The 21154-nt window shown below is 33.5% G+C and overlaps 1 protein-coding gene across 2 annotated transcripts in view; it reads right to left on the bottom strand.

Moving 5' to 3' along the window:
* Positions 1–1691: 1691 nt before the first annotated feature.
* Positions 1692–21154, bottom strand: part of LOC123539967 (acetylcholine receptor subunit beta-type unc-29-like) — a 35501-nt gene continuing 16038 nt past the window's right edge. For both annotated transcript variants that reach the window (XM_053526774.1, XM_053526776.1), the window contains exons 2-4: positions 6224–6464; positions 5570–5667; positions 1692–4021 (exon numbers count right to left, since the gene is read on the bottom strand). In XM_053526774.1, coding sequence (XP_053382749.1) covers positions 3220–4021; positions 5570–5667; positions 6224–6464 — 1141 coding nt within the window. In that variant the 3' untranslated portion in view covers positions 1692–3219. The remainder of the gene's footprint in view (positions 4022–5569; positions 5668–6223; positions 6465–21154) is intronic.

Genomic DNA, 21154 nt, shown 5'->3' with positions numbered 1-21154 from the left:
TATTCCACCCGTAGAAATAACCAGCTATACGGTATTTTAGGCACTACCTATCTTCACATTGATGTATTTATTCAAGCTTTGTTGATATCAATATATGATAATAAATATCTACGATATTTGCATATTTTAGTTAATTATAAATCCAGACTTGGGTTATCGTGAACTCTACAAATAATTGCCAATTGGGCTACATCGACACATTCAGTATTTTTGTTAAAGGGAAAGGCAATGTTGTTCTTATGTTACTTCAATCTGCTAGGATTTCTTATTTCATTTAAATAAGTAAAAGAATTTTCAAAGTTATCAGCATTTAAATATTATATCAAAATGGTAGCCATTTTGTTTCCAATTTTGTTTGAAACCTAAACAAAATGGCGGACTTCTCAAATTTCTGGATACATATGTATTTATTTGTTTCTGTAAAATACTTTCTCTACTTTTTCAAGCTATAATGAAAGGGATTACCAAGGGATTACCATGTTTCACATCTTACACTCAAGAAATAAATAAAATTAGTTTATTTAAAAGGTTATTTGCTAAATAAAGAATTCAGCAGTGTGTAAATGACGTAGTAAACACACTAAATTGGCTGCCACCATGATCAGCCATTTTCTTAAAGGCTTGAGGATGGCCTTCATATAAAGGTAACTTTTTTTAGCCTTTCCTTGCCCTTTGAATAATTCCATTGAAGCAGAAACGTGGTGGTGTTGCAGATTGCATTACCTCTCCCAAATAAATATTCTAAAACCGAGTCAAGTATTATTTTGCTTGTTGTATACTATCTATGTCTGTGAAAGACCTTCACTTGTTATATCTTGCTATATTCAACACAAAACAGTACATTCTTTAATATAAAATCATCTTAAAATACGATAATTCTTAATAAAGTATTTCCCACATGTAAGACAAAAGTAGCAAATGTTCTTAAATAAATATTTCCCAAAAGTAAGATAGAAAGTAAGAAGTGGAAACCCTATTAATGTGGATATAATGTCAAAATGGTAAAGCTAATGCTTTTCAGGAGGATCCCAAACACTACTTAGATTCGCACGAAAGAAATTGTAAAACATTGCCATAAATAAAAAGACATATTAAATGATACTAGTATGTTGTAACATAATTGCGTTTAAACATAATAATGTAATGTAATAACTAGGTTTAAAATTTTCTATTTTGGTATTTCTTTCGGATAATTAAGATGAAAACTGTACATTTCATAAATTGACAAGTCAGACAAGATTTGACAATTTTCAGTAGCTTAAGGCTTGTTGAGCTTGTACGTATCCTTAAGTGATCGGGAAATTAGATAATGTGCCTGCTGTGTTTTCCTGTATAATCCTTTATAAACTCAATATATTCTGTGGTCGGAGAGGTGCCAAGGTGACGGGCTAAGGGTCTTATTTCCGCTCTCATGAGCTGAAACTTAATAAGCTTGGTTAAGAGCTAGGCTGAAGTAGATTTATTAAAATCTTATGTTTATAGAGTTGTTAACAGAACTGTTTTAAAAGTCTCATTGAATTATATCTGTGAAATTAGACTGAACATTTGTAACTAACCGTGCATTGCTCTTCGTAGTAAAATAAAACTGTTAGAACTGGTCGTAACGTGTTGTGTTCCAAGACAAACTTCAGGTACACAAGTGTTACATTACAATAACAAAATGAAACATTTTTTTTTTAATTTTATTTTATGCGAAGATCTAAATAAAAAACAATATGAAAGGCAAACATTTTTTTCAATATTTACATTGAACTACAAAGAATTAGAAATTATTATACGATGTGCAAGTAGATCGGCAATCATATGTTTCTGATGTGGATTATATCTAAATAAAACTACTCAGCTCTTGACCGAAAAAAAATGAAATGAAGGTAAATATAATTGGCATACTCATTATTAGATGGATGACAGTTCATAAGTTGTTGTTTACATAGATATTTGTTTACATGGATCGTAAAATAAATGAACTGGTCCTAAAATTACAACTTATTTAGAAAAAAATCACTATTATATTTGATTACAAAGTAAAAAATATTTGTTTACGTAAAACAACTTCGAAGCAATGCTATCATGACAGCTTTTACTGCGATACTAAACGTGCAGTCTGACAACAAGACAACATAAACAAAATGGCGCTGTTCGAAGAAAAGAATCTATCACCAAAATTTGAACAGAACATTCCTATGCTAATATTCAAAAATGAGTAGATATATTTCTGTGCTTGATTGAAGGATATTTTAACTCAAAGTCATGAACAGTACTTTTACCATAATTTAACACGGAAATGTTTATTGGTTGTTCTATCTTATAGTGAAATGATCTGCAGCTTGAAAATTACTTTGACTTTCTGATACTCATAGAAACCAATATGTTGCGAGCTATGCAAAATTGCAAATATAAGGATTGAATGCTTTATATATATATGCTTATATGCTTTTAAACAGCCTGAGGTACGTCTGTCTGGTAAGTTATCTAACAACCGCTCATGCTTAAGCTTCTGGCTATAATGTTGTTCATATATTTCTTTGCGATATAACTTAAGACCACTTCATTTTAGTTTATAAGTGGCTTGTTAACATGAGTAGAGTACATTAGTTGCACATCAGCAACGCAGAAAAAATGATACCTAATAACATTAGTATGCCTAGCATTACAACGTATATGCAGTGACCTTTCTTTTTCTTATTTCGTATATTGTCAGTTATTATTTAAAAACAAATCTTAAAATGTTAATGAAGTAAAATCATTTTGCTATTATATTAATATTCACGAGGCATATGTCTAAAACGCTAAAATGTCCTGTAGTAATATAATTTATTGTGTCATAGATGACCTAATTGTCCTGCAACTGAGGATGCTAAACACAAATGAGTACTCTTTTAAAGACAATGAAGTCGTTTGCATCAATCCGGCGACGGAGATTTCAAATGCCGTAGACGGTAGAATATGAAATATTTGTAATTATACAATGTTGTTGCACATTATTTTACTGACTGTGAGAAAAGAGACCACGTTTACAGTTTACATACAAATTATGTAATCATTTTAAGTTTTTTGTTTTCTCTTGATGTTTATCAGCTCAGTACATTCTTAAAGATAGTTCTCTCATTCCTATGGATTTTTATGACGAACTAAACACATATAAAGAGACAGGTGTGATAGGAATGCTATTTCACAAATTTTCTTAATAATCAGAAAGTGTGTGAGTACATGTTCAATCTATATATCCTTCAAATTTGGTTCACTCACTCTCTGGAGCATCAGGCTAAAGAATCCTGCAGTAAAAAGAAGGATTAGCCCAAAGAAGATGATGAATAATATCGAGTCTAGTTTCTCCAGAAACATCCCCCAGGTGTAAGACTCATCATCGTTGTCATTGTCCATATCAACAGTGCAGACTTCAGGATCTTTGCCAGTGTCGTCATCGCCGCCTTTTGTTGGATTAAAAGGCATCACCTTGTTACTTGAACGCTTCTTAGGACGAAGGCAGTTGATGGTACATTCTTTATCGCCAATACTCGCCATCAGTTTTGCCTGGATGATTGTGTAGAGAACTGACATGACGCTCATGAACAGGAGGACGATGATGAAAAGAAGGAAGTAGGAGATTTGCAGGGAGTTATCGGGAAGGGTATCACTAACTATTGTGACGAAGATACCGTACGAGAGGAAAATTGTGATTGCAAACGATCCCTTCTCGCCTGAGCCAATCGGAACCAAGAATATACAGATATTCAGAAAGGCCAACATGAGCAGTGGCATAATCAGAGTAAACGTTGCAAAATTGGCTCTTCGCTGGAGCTTGAATTCTACATCTATATGGTAAGTGTTATACAACAGATATCGTTTATTGGATATGCTGATTATTCTCCAAGCGGAGTTTTCAGTGTATTCATCCAGTGTGACACGTTCAGGATGGTCCAGATCAACAGTCACGATGGTTTCGTCGGAAACATAATAAGTAACTGTACAGGTCTGTTCATCAAATGGGTAGTACTTGATGTCCACATGACAGACAATACTGTAAAATTGAAATATAAGACAGTTTAAATGGCTAATTAGAAATAAATACATTCCGTCATTGAAATAATTTGATGGTTATTTCAACTTTCTTAAATGTTTCGTATTTTAACATTAATATTATATTTGATCCTGTCAGGTGATGGAGCCGTAATGAATATCGGTAATTTCCGTGCTATTACGGACTCTCCGTATAGCACTTCGGCATTCTCAGTATGGTAGCTTGTAAGAACTTCATTAGCAGCCGGAGAATGTCGAAGTAGCATCGGCAGATTTCGTAATTAAACGTAAATTGCCGATTGTCATTAAGGGTGAATTATATGAGCCAATATCAGAAATCATACAATAAATCTACATAAAACATTTTTTACATGCATGAAATGCTAAGAGGTAATTTAATATTAAAGTAAGTTTTATTTCAATCGCCATTAGCTAAAAGTTTGATTTATAAATATGGTATTATTTGTTTGTTTGTTTGTGTTGGGTTTAACGCCGTTTTTCAACAGTATTTCAGTCATGTAACGGAGAGCAGTTAACCGAACCAGTGGTCCTGGATTCTGTACAAGTACAAACCTGTTCTCCGCAAGTAACTGCCAACGAGGACGAATGTTTTCAGACACAATGTCGTTTATCAATTCGTCACGGAGAACACAAGCCCCGCCCGAGGATCGAACTCACGACCCCGCGATCCGTAGACCAATGCTCGACCTACTGAGCTAAGCTGGCGGGCTTAAATATGGTATGAAAAATCAGTCTAGCATTATATGGGTGCATATGTATTCACTTTCAATGTTTGACCTACAAAATTCACTTGTAATAAAAGTTGATTTAGTGATTTTTTATCATTTTTATTAATCAACAAGCAGTATTTTATTTCTTGTTGACATGACAACCGCACATATTTTGGGTTGCCACAAACGTAACTTGCACCAGTTCCTAGTTCATTGTGTGATAAACGCATTTTTACACATGTTTCATTTGTAGATTGCAGATAATTCGTTACACAGGAAGACCAATTATTCTTTCAATTATGAACAGTTTCAAATAAGTCTGAAGGCTTATCCATGTGAAGCATACAAACTGGAATATATATATATATATTCCATATTCGCTAAAAGATACGTAAAAGATTATTACTTGTCGAAAGACGGTACCTTATATGCAACTAAATAATGTATCACGTAAACTTATAGTCCGTTCTTTCATTTTTGAATGATAAAATTTCTCCAGCCGGTTTAAGCAGAATAAGTCAGCATTAGGAGACTTGCACATTTTATTACCTCACATGAAAAGTATCAGTCAAACCTAGTTTGCTTTTACACAGCTTGGAAGCGTTCTATGTTTGAAAGGTATCTTCTTATATTTTATATAATTTAGGTAGTCACAATGGGCAATTTCCACATGGTTATGTATTCTCGTATCTTATCGGAATCCCTCGGCATTTACATGAAACAACCGAAGAATTACGATATCGCATACGGAGAATACGTAAAATACGGAAAATAGCGAATGTCATTCCGATTCCACTACCTTAACTAAATTTCTTTACCTATATATTCCTTCGGGAACCCACTGAACATCACCCTCTGACGAGATTTTTGCGATATCAGTTAGGCTGTTGCCAACAACACCATCACCGTCAAAAGCCTATTGTAAAAGGAACTTTTTGACATATATACTTTCTCCGATAACAGTTTCAAATACCTTGTATACAGTAAATGTGATAATATGATTAAAACGAATTATATTTTATACTTTGAATAATCTGGCATATGCCAAAAGCGATAACTATTTCCACAAGAATAAACACAGTCATTGCAAATAAAATTTTACGGTGATCAAATAGAGTTTTCTTTTTGATTTTTTTTTCCTTGAAACTTCAAAAAGTACCATACGTAAACTCATTTCAACGTTTATTTTTTTCCAAAATTTGGGTTCAATACTTGAATCAACTTAATTATCTTCTGTCTGATTTCATTTTGCATTTCAAGAAATGTGTGTACATCTTAACAAACAACATTGGCGATACATTACATGAATTACAATTGTATTTCCTTTTCTGACTGACGTAAAATCGTTTTCACGTGTATGAATGTATAAACGAAGTGTGCATAGGCCATCCTTTACACGTTGATAAACGTTATGGTGGAGTAACAATAAAACATACAATTAAGCCAAATGTTCTTTTATTATAAAAAGCTACCTTCAGAATTATCAAACTTGGAGTCCACATTTCGCTTATAGGCACTTTGATTGTGTTTGTATTGGCGTAGTCCGCCGGGTTCCAAGTGATCACTTCATCATTCCAGTGGATACGGAAGTAGCCGAGGACAGAAAACTTTTGTTCAGACGTGTCAAACTCTAATATGCTCTGCGGCACGAACGTCGTGTTCATCTGAATGATATGTGACTGGTTTATACGAGGTCTGATTCTTGTGTCATAGCTGGAACAAAGAAAATTAACAACATTAGTATGTAATTACATGTCCAAATATTGTTGTTAAGGTATTAGGCCGTAAAAGAGTATCTCCGTTTTGAAGTGTATTCAATTCCTACCATAAACCTACTTTGACTGCAATTTTCAGGGGTGCGTAGTTTCAAGCCCCACTGGGACCAATTTTTTCCCCTTATTTTCATTTTTTTCTACTGAGTTTTTTTTTTTTATTGATTTGTTGTACAAATCTGAAAAATTTCATTTCATAAGCGATTTCTTGCTGTTCAAAGTGAATTTATCTCTGAAACAGAAGGGGTAGAGTTAGACATCTTTGAAAATATTGAGTTACATTCGGTAAACGTTCTCTATTTCGCATTCACTCTTTAAATTGCATATTGTGGAAAAAATATAGGTAGGTTTTACTTCTGCCTCAAGGTTATTTCTGAATGAAGTGAGCAAAATTCAAAATAATTACCACAGGAATCGACCTTAATTTTCCAATGTTGGAGTTAGAATTCTGTCTCATTAAATCCTTTTACAAAAAGCACCCTAGAAAATATCATATTGACAGCTCTATGGTGTGTTTAATGATTATTTACCAAAAGTTTGATGTTTCTTTTACCAAATTAAAGGTAAAATGAATTCTCTGCGAGCGTTTTGGATATTGCCCATCACTTTAAAATTTGTCTCTACTTGAGCTTGAGGAAATATCATGAATTATACAAAATTGACAAAAAAGGCATGGTAAAAGTTGTTTAAAAATTGCAACACAGTGCAAAACACGGTCAACTTTAAGAATATACCAAACAAATGCCATTCTTTAAACATTACTATTAGGGGTCCAATACCTTAAAACGTTAACTCGTATAACAACAAACACAAATACAGTTCGTTGAAATCTGCGATTTGCAAGCGGAATGAGTTAAGTCTATCTATATTGGAAGAGTTATAGCGTCACCTTAGAGCAAAAGGTGAATAAGTTCTTCTTTAAGTCAATGCAGTTCTTGCGTTGAGGTGACGATATATTTGTCTAAGATAACCTACTCGAAATTACTAGATTTTTAGTATACTGGCACTGACCCTGTAATGATTGTCACATGAAAATCACGTATTGTTAAAGTATTTTCTGTTCATTTAACGAGCAGCAAAGACGAAGGCAACCAGGGCCTGGTTTTATTAAATTTCAAGTCAGCAATTTCGACCTGGCGACGTTCGGCGTGGCGACGTTTGTAGGGGCGACTTCCGATGGGCCGACGTTTGGAGGGGCGCCATAACGATGTTCGGCGGGGCGACGTTTAGCGGGGCGCTATAACGACGTTTGTTATGTCGTTGTTACAGAAGACTCTATTCTACTTTATCCGGATAAATGACATTATGCCATCACTTCCTCTTTATCAAACATGCTGAACTACCTTAATACCAGAAGACAGGTCGAAGTGTTATTACTCTTTCTGTACCTCACATCAACACAATAAAAAGGAAACGATTCTTTGTTATTAGTTAATGGTATGTAGCATTTTACTATTCAGCTAGTGTGGATTAGTGTGGATTACCGATATGTTAAATATGACACCATCATAGCGATGTATATTAATTGGCAGGCAAATATAAAAATGCCAAGACACATATTGTACAAATGTAGTCAACGGGTTTGATACATATAATTAAATCGATCAAGCATTTTCGTTAATGATTTCATTTTTGTCTTTCAAATATTTCAATAGTGAAACACTAATATTTGAGACTACGAGCAATTATTTGAATGTTCGTTGACATTCCTATTTTTAATATTACATTATTATATTGATATTATTGTATGTACTTAAGAGATCTACTAAACATGTTCAGTTTGGCAAAATATACGTACTTCTTTGTCACCATGTTTGACCGCCTCGGTAGCCCAGTGGTAGAGCATCCGCTTTGAGTGCGGCAGGTGGTGGGTTCGATCCCTGACCGCGTCATACCAAAAACGTAAAATTGAAATGGTCCTAGTTGCTTCCTCGCTTCGCGCATAGCATTTAGAGGATAGTACTAGGGCTGGTAAGCCCGGTGTCAGTAAAATGTGACTGGATGGATATTATTTCACGTGTCTACGGCGTGATATTCCAGTGAGGCAGCACTATAAAGTTGGGCATTGTGCTCACTGCTACAAGTGGACACCGTCGTTAATACATGACTGAAAAAATGTTGAAAAGAACACAAACACACACGCTTCCACTCAAATATTTAGGATTCTGTGCTGGCGATATTTAAACTGAAAGGAAAATTATAGTTCTATTTGCATGAAGTCATAGCTAGCATACTTTATAGCTACTTGACCTATTTATTCTACATTAGAAGTTTATCGAGTATTAAATGTATGCTGATATCATTTTTGAAAGTAAGAGAAAGTTCTGCCTTTATTTACCTGTCAGCATGTCATTCTATTTAAAGGATATAATTTAACTCAAAATGCTGACACTTGCATAGAACATATATGGCCTTATGTTTTGTTATTTACTTTCTGTATTAAACATATAAAGCACTGTTGGAAATATATACATAATCTGTTGTGCTCTATTTCTTTGCCAAAATTAACAAACAGGGACTATGAAGTGTCCTTTGTGCGCATTTGACTCGATGCCAATTTACTCCACCAGTTCTGGAAGTATGAAAGAGGTCTGTAAGTTAACGAGTTAACTGAATTTTATATTCGATGTTTCTGTTCTTGAAGGGAATACAAAAATGTTTCGACTTCATTTAATAAATAAAAATCGCATTTTATTACCATAACGATGAACGCATGTGTATCGTTTTTCTACATTGTTTTTGCCAAAAAATGGACATCGTTATATACACATTTAAGTAGAGCACAATCAAATCGCCAATTATCACATTCCCACGCCCCTTCCCCCTCCACTCAACCCATCACCCCCCTCCCCCACCCGCTCAACCCCCCACCCCCGAAAGGCGATATTTCGACACAGGTGCACGTCCACGCCCACGTCTAAAATAATGCCTAGAAGGAAACTAGGAGGTCTTCCCCCACCATCAAACAAAGTCGCATATGACCTATAACTGTTCCAATGTGACGATAAACCAAATCAATACTATCTTTGACTGCAGTAAACATTCCAAAGGTAGGTATATATCTCAATGCACTAGTAGGCAAACATCTGTACGGAAGGTAACATCTCTATGACAGGTAAACATAAAATTGACTAATATCACAAAAACAATGAAGTCAACTAATACTATCATCGACAAAGGTAAACATCGCTACTGTAAGTAAACATCTCTACGGCAAACAACCCTGTTGGCGGGTAAACATCGGCCGGTAAGCATCACTATTTCAGCTAAACATGACATTGACCAGTATCACACAAACAATATAGTAAACCAAAGGTCACAGGCATCTTAAATTCAAAAACAACTCATTTCATTTCCAATTTAGAATAAAGAAATGTAAGAGATCAGACGCAAACTTACAGCGGAGTTACTCTCTCAAAGGTAATTTTCTTATGCATGTTTGACCAGAATGAACAAAGACATAAGTAATATGACGGACAAAACTAATTTCAATATCTCTTTTAGCAACAGGTACAAATAAATGGTTAAACTGAACAGAGAAATAAAATATTAATGCTTTGGCAGAAACTTTAAAAAAAATTAACAATAAAATTAAGATAAGGCAAAGTAGAAGACGGTACATCCATAAAAAATCATCATGTGAAAATAAGCGACTAACCCACTCATCGTGGTGTCAAATTTAAAAAATCCAACTTTTGCTATATTCACCTATAAGTTGCATATTCGATGTTTTCATCAAATTCTGTTGAAAATCTTGTTTTCCTTATAAATTTAAGATTAAAACATTCATCTACAGTTTCTGACAACGGTTTCCCAGTTTATAAAGAACGGAATTCCCGACACAGACAACCTCGCAAACATCTCGTGGTAGTTAGAGTAAATAATACAAAATATGATTATCAAGAGAGCGGACACGTATAGGTATCACGCAGTATTATGACGTTTTGAAATATAAACAGACAAAACAATAACATATATTTATATATTAAAGTATATGCCTACTATGATCTAGGAATTAACATGTTTAAGCTGAAAAAAATGCGATCGAACTCCAGACGAAAAGGTATAATACGAAAACATCGTGACCGCTCGGCCAAGGAGGAATCACTGACTAAAGTATAAACTTAGTGTACTGAGACTAATTTTATAATATTGTTTTGTGCCATAAATATGTGCGCTACCTATAGTTCGGTTTTGAGGTCAGCAATGTTTTTGTATTTCTAATAATGGAACGGTCCGTTGTTTAGGTAATGTTATTTAGTACGATAGTGGTTCTTACCTAAAATAAGGCAAAGTAAATCATGCTGATTTCCCCAATCGGTACAAGTGTCTATAAATAGAACCCTCAAAATGCATGCGCATTTTTTCTTTGGTCCCCACATGATGATAGCGTCTAAAAATAATGTTGAGTGTCGTTCTATATTTATCAATGTTTATAGAAAAAAAGCGTTACAACGGTTTATAAAAGTTCATGAGAAAAACTGCAAAAACAGGAATGTTCAACTATAAACTGGTCAACCATTATGTTTCAGGTCTAACTATAGTAAAGGAGCCAGCGTGGGAGCCATCTGTTCTAGTCGCATAATGGCGGACAGGTTTCTGAACACTAATTTTTCACTTGGTATGTCAACAGAGGTCTAAATTAAAGCTAGTTTCTGTTTAAATTTCATTGTGGATGTATTTTTGACATTTTGGTAGGAAATATGGAAGAACAGGTTTTGGTGAATTGAAGCTCAATTTTAGTATGAGTAGTACTTCCAGGCTACAGAAGTATGATTTTATGTGATTTTACCTAAGCAAATGTGACAAGAGAAATCTCTCTTAGAAGATATATGACCCCTATTTATCTCTTCATTTTATATCAGTTTTATCATAACTCTTTAAAATGAGGTAAGGATTTGTTATCTGAAATGAGTCTAGTTATATTTGGTAGTTCTTTAAAAATATATCATTTTTATATAGAATATAATTATAAGGAAAACTATTTACCTGTTTGTGACCTTCATGTAAATATAAGAAACAGTGATGGCATTTTGCCCTTCGGTGATAAATCTATTTAAAAAATACAAATCACAATGTATGGGTTAGTCGCTTTAATACCTACATAGATAATTCATTTATATTGATAATTTATTTATATATGTTTTCTAACACAGAAGTATTATAACATTGCCCATTGTTCTCAATTTACTAAGAAAAAGTATATTGATTGCAAAACTGAACATTAAATTTAATTATGAAATAAATGAAATCAATTTTTTTTTTCAAAATTATTATAAATATAGGGGCTGTATATGATACTACGATATTATTTATATGTTTCTATCTTATATTTGTGCCTACGATTTTTGTGTAACTAGCGAAACAGCGGCCCACATTCCTACTTGAAGTGCTGCATTTCACATTTATTCAACTTTAGATATTCGCCATAATTATATTAAATATCACGGCAAAAATATCGTGAAATACTGAGACAGAATCCAAATAGTGTATAACATTTTCATTTTTTTTTTTTTTTGCATATTTCCCTTTAAGTGATTAAACGTACTTACTCTAACAATGTATCGTTAAACAACTTTTTCACTCTATCAATGTCTGTACCAATATTGCCATCTCTCGAACCTGTCGGCTGATACCTATCTACTGCCACAGAAATTAACGCCGACATTATTATGTGCATCATCTCTTATTTGTTGCAAATTTTAGTGTTTTTTTTTCTTTCAATTCATTACACTTTTCTATGTTACTTGACAATTATTTAGAGTAAAATTACTTCGAGTGCGGGAGGTCGTGGGTTCGATCCCCGGCCGCGTCATACCAAAGACGTAAAAAATGGTACTAGCAGCTTCCTCGCTTGGCGCTCAGCATTAAGGGGATAGTGCTAGGACTGGTCAGCCCGGTGTCAGTATAATGTGACTGGGTGGGGTATCATGCCACGTGTCTACGGCGTGATATTCCAGTGAGGCAGCACTATAAAGTTGGGCATTGTGCTCAATGCTACAAGTAGACACCCTCGTTTATATGACTGAAAAATTGTTGAAAAAGACATTAAACCCGAACACACACACACACACACACACACACACACACACAGAGAGAGTAAAATTATGTGTTACTCAATTCACTCGCAAAGCAATGTATAATAGTATTGTTCCTTTCTGTTCACGTTTGGCCTTATTAATAAGAAAATACGGAAAAAAAATAATGTTGATGGTCTGTATACTCTTCATCCTGTTCAAATATGCTGATATTTACATTCTGAACGCCTCCTTAAAATGTACAATGCAAATCGCAGAAATATAATTATGACCCACGTAAGTTTCGATTGGCTTAAAGTTTTTAATTTTTGTCAACAACACAATTATATGCAATTAGAAAATTGTTTACCCTGTGGTTCTGTTTTATGTATTTAAGGTAGTTCTGCGCGTTTGATTAACCGGACGTGACGAGGTAACCTGATGTGATTTATCCGGAAAACGTAGAATATAAGTAACATAAACGTTGTTTGGAATCTGTTATTTCCCGTGAATTGAAAGGTTAAAAGAACGATCAACGCTACTGTCTTCAGTAAGGCTTATTTTCATAATAGATAAACTTCAAAATAGTTACATGAAATACCTATTTAAGAACTCAAATTGTAGAGCTACTTGACGAGGACACGTATCAGTATATGTTTTACCTTTTTTAATTAAATATATTACCCAACACTAAGCAATTTCTAGACTTCCTTTAATGTCTTTCTACCTTTTAAGGTACTATCTCTACACTGTTACAGTGGTTTATTTGTTTTTCAAAATGATTTAGTCATGTAGCTATTTTTCTAGCCTTATTGTCGAATAAAAAGCAAGTCCCGTATTAATGACTATCCATATATCAAATATCTTAATGTCAAGTTATATTTACTCGTTTTAGAATAATCTTACACTGTTAAAATAGGACGTTGGTAGAAAGTTTTGGGGTAAAACCTCTGATAAAATGTGTGTTAGTACATGATCACCCATATTCTGGACTAAAAGCGTTCACAAATATAGCACAATATGCTCTGTAAGATTTGTTGCTTTCCAACGCGACTGTATTAAAACGCATATGATTCTTTTAAAAACCACATGAAAGAGTTCACTCGTGCTACGCTTCTCTCGTAAAATTATTTACAATGTGTTTTTAGATACATTTCTGAACGCGGCTATCTGCATTGAACATATAAGTTATGCCCTTTCCTTATATGTTGTTAATTGAAAAGGTACAACTAAATTAAATATTCATATTTTTCTGTAGATGATACCATTAAACAAATCATTTCAGAGTTATTATTAAACGTACTTACTGAGACAGAGTATCGTTAAACAACTTTTTCATCCCATCAAGGTCGGTACCAACACTGTCATCTACAGAATCCTTCGGCATTTGCATAGATAGTACTACTGGAATAATCGCCAATGCCAGCACCGATACCATATTTAGGAATATCATTTCCTATTTGTAGTTTTTTGTAACTTTTGATTTTAAATGAATGAATTTATTTTCTTTTGCGACTGAAATTAAGTCTGAATTTCAAGACATATTACTTTGTCCTTATATAGACCGAGACGTTATACCGCCTGCCTTCATATAACAATCTTAGACAATGTATGCAGGTTTTATGTAAACATGACAATGTGGGGCGAAACAATTACGCAATATGTATCTTCTGTAACCAACGGAGAAGTCGCTTTTGGTCTAAATTTTCTGTTTATTATCCTAAAATAAACATAAGGAAAATGAAACGGAACACTTAAAAAAGAAATAAAAGAATTGAGTTTGCTTAAGGCATATAAACATAAAAATATTTTATCAACAACTTTGCGCAGAATTCAAAATTGCACATAGTACATTTCTTTATATTTGTTTCTGTTTTAGGACAATGCGAGTAATGTAAAGTATAATTTCAGCTTTTATACATAAGTTGAATTTAATATGAAATGTAGACAGATACATAAAGCATACAGTTGTTGCTTTTATTACTTGGTTTATATAAAAACAATTATATCTGATCAGGTAGTTTAATAAATATATGTTATGTTCAGTACTCTTACTATGACAAAATAAATAGTTGAAAAATGAAGAGACATATATTTGTAGGAATTATTTTCAACACGATACTATTTTACACTACCAGTTATCAGCGAGATTTGTCAGTGAAAGTCTCGTCGGCCATTTTCCTCCTTGCAGCGATTTTGTTATTGCTTTTAAAAGATGTGATCTCCGATATGTGCATCCTTTAGGTAGTTTCCGTGCTATAACTTAGTTTTTGTTTTGTTTTTGTTTGATTTTGTGTTTGTTTTTATTTTCTTGTTGTTTGTTGTGGGTTTTTTTTTTTTTCGCATTGTATTTCTGCATCCTTCGGCAAAAACAGACAACCATCGCAGTATGCCGAAGTCGCCGACGGATACTGCGTAACCGAATGGCAAATGCCGGCTGACATTACATGTACACTACCTTAATTCATCTTGTTGATATACAGTGTGAAGGAACTAAATCATGTCGTTAGAATTTACACTACCTCTAAACATTGCTATGATATCGCATTCTGCATGATTGATTTAACAGTCATTAGCTTATCAGTTATAATATTTGCATTATTTTCGAAAAAAAAGTAAGCAGATGCGTTGAGTACTTGATAATATCAATATTTTCTTGAAATTCATAAACGTTGTTGCAATTATTTATAAAATACTTATGAACTTTTCTATTATGTAATGCATGTTTGTGAGTAAAGAAATGATTCTAATATTTCGCTTTATTGGTTTGACTTTAGATAAATTTGCAATACATTCTTTAATTAAAATCTAAATATCACCGTATTTCCAGAGTTTGGTTTGGATACTTGTAGGGATTTTTCCTGTATTGATTAAGTAATCGCAAATTATTTAACCTTTATCCTGCTAAATTTCTAGAATGGATTGGTCAATCATTCAATTTGGGCAATTCCATTTATTATTTCATTTAGAAGGGATGATCACTTAAAATTGACTGAATAGCGAACAGTGCAGACCAAGATCATGGTCTGCACTGATCGCAAAGGCAGAATTACTTGCCTCCAGCAGACTAAAGGTTAACTGAAACTGGCGAATATTACTTTGTTCTTGTATAGACCTACACAAAATACTGCATGCTGTCATACACATTCTTATACAGTCTCTCAGAAACAATGATAAATGTTCTGTCATTAAAACTTAAAATACTCGCTTAGTTATTGCGCAGTAGATATTGCAGTTAAAACGATATAGAATATGGATGGCATGTGTTTAAATTATTTATAAAGACCATCATTTGAATGAATACAAACTTGTCTTTATTGACAAGCGTTTCTTTCAGCAGGTAAATTTTGTCTATTGATGTTCAACGGGAAGACAACAGAAGTTGCCCTTATAAGCAGGTTTCATGGCATCGGTCTGTATTTGAATATGACATCTAGCACATATTTGATTGTACTTGTGATAATATATTGGTTTTCAACAGCTGTAATGCTAGTGGTTGTTCATTTTGCTTACTCGTTTCTTTAAGAACATTACGTAATTCCAAAAGACAATTTCTTTATGGATTGTATGTATCAATTTTTCCCCTGCCATCTTACCAAATTATTAGGTCAAAATCGTTGTTTTTGTTGATATTTTAAAGTTTGAAATACACCATGTAAAAGAAAAAAAGGTAATCTTTGGAACAGGATGAAAACCTTTGATCTTCAGCACAGATAGCGCAATGACCGTTTTGGGCGCTGTCAAGATTTTTTAATATTTAATAGACGTTGCTATGTGTATTTAACATGTTGTCGTATCGATTCTATTCAGCAGAGTTAGAACGTATATATTACCAACTCTCTACTTTAGACAAGGTAGTTCCCTAAGAAAAGACAGGAATATATATTCCAGCAATTGTATACGTTTTCCTGCACGGAAGGCAAGAAAATGTGTTCTTTCCTACCTAGATGGTAAAGTATGAAATAGTCAGACTACTTGCCGGGGATAGATATCTTTGTTTTCCCTAGTGGAATACAATGCTTAAAATACTGTGCACGTTAGTCAGGTTCAACCAACGCGACTATTCGACTTGGTAGATTTCATTGGAATAAAAAGCGTCGAAGACAGATAAAAGCAGTGCTTTCCTCTGCCAATCTTAATCAATACAGTCTTGTAACACTTCGCCCTAATTCCAGTTTTTACGGTAATACCGTATCTAGACATTTCGTTCGAGAAAAAAAAAACATTTGAGCAAAGTGTTTGAGAAAATTATTAAGAATTTCTGTCAGACGTTCTGTGGTGAGGAAAGCACTTAGTTTCCTGTCTTGACGTTTTTTTTTATTTTCTTAAAATCTGGCAAGACATAGAGACATTATGAGCAAAAATGTTACCTGAATCGAGCGATTGGCCACCCCATTAGTGACGTCATATTAGTACTATTCATATTATGACGTCATAACAAGTATACATAATGCTTTTTGTTTGTCATTATCCAATACTTTTAACAGGATAGGCAAGAAGAAAGTATTTTCGTTAAAGCTCGTTTTCTCGTTCCACGCTGTCTCTCGGGTAGGGGAAACCCCGCCTTACACAGGCAATCGTTATTATTATGATGTCATTTTATCTGCTTTTATCAAGATTTGTGTATCATATTAGATATATTTATATCTTCAAAAGCATTTAATGTCGATTTTAATAATTTTTTTATGTTGCTTCTTTTGATATTATCTCATCTAAAGACTTCTATGAGAATTTTTTTAAATGAATAAGCAAATGTTACCTGAACAAATAAACACTAGTGACGCATCTCCATCAAGTAGTTTCAATTAAAGAAAATGTTCAAAAGTTTTCTTGTTGAAACTAACTTTTCGGGCTGCAGAAATGCTCCACACTCCCTTCTGCGAGGAGCACTAAACGTAATTGATACGCAACTGATAGCGGCATAGAAATATGTAAGTCGTTTGTCAAATTAGCATTTCATGTAAAGCAAAAAAATGTTTAATTACTTATTGCTTTCGATTTCTTTAAAAATATTCACTGCATTTTAGTAAATGTTGTTATATTTTGATGCATTATGTTAAAAAGATATTAACTTTTTGGAATAAGTGCCTATAATCACAGACACAACATTCAATATCAGTGTGAGAACAATTTCTATTTTGTTGAGATTCTGAGATTACTTTTTAAGTTCCAGCTTGTGCCGCTGTACCTCTGATAAAGATAATAACCTTTCTCAGACTTTGAGTTGAGAACGAAGGATTAAACAAAATGGCTCTCATTTGAGATTTCGATGCCTTGGGATGAAAGATCGGCGAATCCGGTGTGTTTCATGGGTTTTCAGGGACAGAAATAATCGCCCAGAGAATCTGTCACAAAAGGAAGCATTTCGTAGACATTATGCATGTTTATCAGTCTTTTCCATGTAAATATCAAAAATAAACTCAAAACCCTATAATTTGTATCAATAGTTTGAATTAAACGTATTTTTTTATAATTCTAGAGGGGATAAAACTATTTTTTCTCATACAGTAGGCTGTTTCTGTTTGTTAATTCTTGTTCGTTTTTTTTCTTTTTTTACTATTATTATTTTTTTTAATTTGTGCGAAAAAAACATCAACCGCTCCATCCTATCGTATTCCCTTTCACTATATATATTCGGTCAACAATTACATGTATTAGTTCAGAATAACTGAAGTTTACTTAAAGTTTACATTGTATTAAGTATTTTAGTCCAGATACGAGAAGCTAAAGCAGATGTCCTTACCCTATTAATGTATCAATGAATAGCTTTTTCATTCCATCATAATCTGTCCCGATTTTATCATCCTTTAAATCCATGGGTAACATGAGTGGTATCTGTGAAATAACAACTTGAACAAACACTAACATTATTACTGAAAAAGTATTTAAATTCATTTCTCAGTTTGTAATCGTAATGTACTAGTCCCCTATGTATTTTAATACTTTTGTGTTTGGATACTTTCTAAATCTAGTGTATGTATCTTCTCATGCCTCAGTAAGAGTCTTTACATAAGATACCAGAGTGAGTATTTATTTTTCTGCGTAATAAAATCTGTTTATTGATATACTGATAATAGTTACATTGTATAACCTCTTCTTTTCGTTCAATGATTTCCTTTTTCGCAGTACACAAATATAGTTTGATATCATCTTAGCACACAGAGCAAACAAAAACGCATTTAAAATATGAACATAATGAAGATATTGAATGTATCTTGCTACAAAGCCTATCTTTCAAATAATAAAAAAGACAATAGATTCTAGCCGGTCTTAGATTCCATTTTCAATCACAGAAATTTTCCAATATTTCGGTTTTCATCTTTTAATTAAGTACACAAATTAATATCTATAAAAATACTGAGTGAATATTCAGAGAGATGGGACAACGGGATGTAACAAGTGTGAACAAATGTCTATTTTTACAGTAAAGTATTTATGTTACAATTTTTTTTTCATGACCAGGTCATTTCGTGTCAAGTGAGTTGATAATGTTGTAATCTCAAATTTTGATAACTCTGCTAGCCGCTAGTCTTTCCATTATAACAAAAAAAAAAACAAGATATATCATTAAATGTTGTTAATTTTCCCATTAAAAGACTTGTTAGAAAATGATATACTGATAATAAAGATATTAATATATTGATAATAAAAGTACTCATCATCCCTCACTGTTCTCTTTATGGTTGCGGAAAGCAGGATATAATAATGTAATTATGTGTAATTTGTAGCTGATTTGTGCCATTTCGTTATTTCGTTCAACAACAAACGTCGTATTTGCGCCCCGACAAACGTTGCCCCGCCCTATGTCACGGCGGGGCGACTTTCGGCGGTACGACATTCGGCGAGGCGACGTTTGGCGTGGCGACGTTCGGCGTGGCGACGTTTGTAGGGACGACTTCCAGTGGGCCGAAGTTTGGAGGGGCGTCATCACGATGTTCGGCGGGGCGACGTTTGGTGGGGTGCCATAACGAAAATTCACACACCAACATCTGAAGTGTCGGTAATCTACATGTTTTACCTAGGAACATAGGCTTTTTGCATTGTACTTCTATGTTTTGTCGGAAAATTGGGCGAAATACTTCTGTGGAGATAATTTCATTAAATTAGGGCAACATAAAGAAATGTAGAGCTTTTGATCAAAGTTCGGTACTACAATACAACATGTACGTACTCGTACGTTTCTATTTAATTATTTAAAGAAAAACTATTGACTGGTGATATAATCTTACATCGCTTTCTTCTGCACTTAAACTATTGTAGTTTTGCACATTAGCATCAATTTTCTACAATGTAGAATTTGAATTAATTCTGATGTTCAAAATCTTTGAAATATACTTAGACAATTCTGCAAATGAAAAAATAAGGTCGTTTGCTTGATTTTTTTCTAGACGTATCGGAAAAAACGGATCACATACAAGCTGTCATAATGAATGTCTATGGGAACATCAGACTTTCGATAACATTTTCTTAAATACAATTCTTTCTACAATGTAGATTTTGATAAAACTTCTCACAGTCGTAAGTGAATATACGGGTCATAATATGGTACCATAAAATATTTAGGTCCGCGTAACTGATTTTGAGATATTTGCAAATGAGTAAAGAGATCTGCACATTATACGCTATTTTATATCATTAGGTTGTCAAACGCTTTAATATCATGCTTCATCTTCCAATTAGATTACTGATGAGTTGCCATCACATCGTGAAACGATTTTCATTTTCGTATACCGAATCAAGATTCTTTTCTACTTTATCCGGATAAATGACATTATGCCATCACTTCCTCTTTATCAAACGTGCAGAACTACCTTAATATTAGAAGACAGGTCAAATATTTATTATTTTTTTCTTTACCTCACATCAACACGATAAAACTGAAACGATTCTTTGTTATTAATTATTGTTATACCTCACATAAATGCCCAATGCAAATTTTCTATTGAATAATATATCTTATTCCCCAGTGATTTTATATCACAGGTGCAAAATCGTTATTTTTTAATTTCTGCGCATGTGATATGATCCATAATTTCATATCAAATGCGCAACAGCGCTATTTTGTTTTTCTGCGCATGTGATATTATTTTTTCATATCTCCCGTTGAGAGATTTATACTTTCGCATTGATTAAAAGACTGAGACGATAAATTTTAAGCCGAGGCACTTATATATACTTGATGATTAAATTTCCTTTTCTGATCTTCATGCATGTGTGAATCCGGCCGATTTATCATTTCTTAACGATTTGTTCTACATGCCAAAATTTTCGAAAGAACGTTTTATCAAATATTGAATCGCAACTGTTCCCATCAGATTGGAAATGATCTAACTAAGAAAATGAGTGCTCACACTTGTATGTTTCCTTTAGAAATAAGAAAATTATCGCCGTTTTTCGAATGTTACTGCTGTCAACTTCAGCATTGACACAATTTTAATATCCTTTCGGTATAATAAAATAAATGTTGCATTCCTGAGAGGGTGATATGAAAAATTGTTCACCCCTCGAAATATGAATAAAGACCTCGGCTAGCACCTCGGTCGATATTCATATATCTCGCGGTAAACATTTTTCATATCACCCTCTCAGGAATGCAATATTTATATAATGGTAT

This window comes from Mercenaria mercenaria, chromosome 16 (assembly GCF_021730395.1).
Source record: "Mercenaria mercenaria strain notata chromosome 16, MADL_Memer_1, whole genome shotgun sequence".
Classification (NCBI taxonomy): Eukaryota; Metazoa; Mollusca; class Bivalvia; order Venerida; family Veneridae; genus Mercenaria; species Mercenaria mercenaria.
Note: the sequence above shows the minus strand (reverse complement) of the source record. Positions and strands in the feature narration are given on the sequence as shown.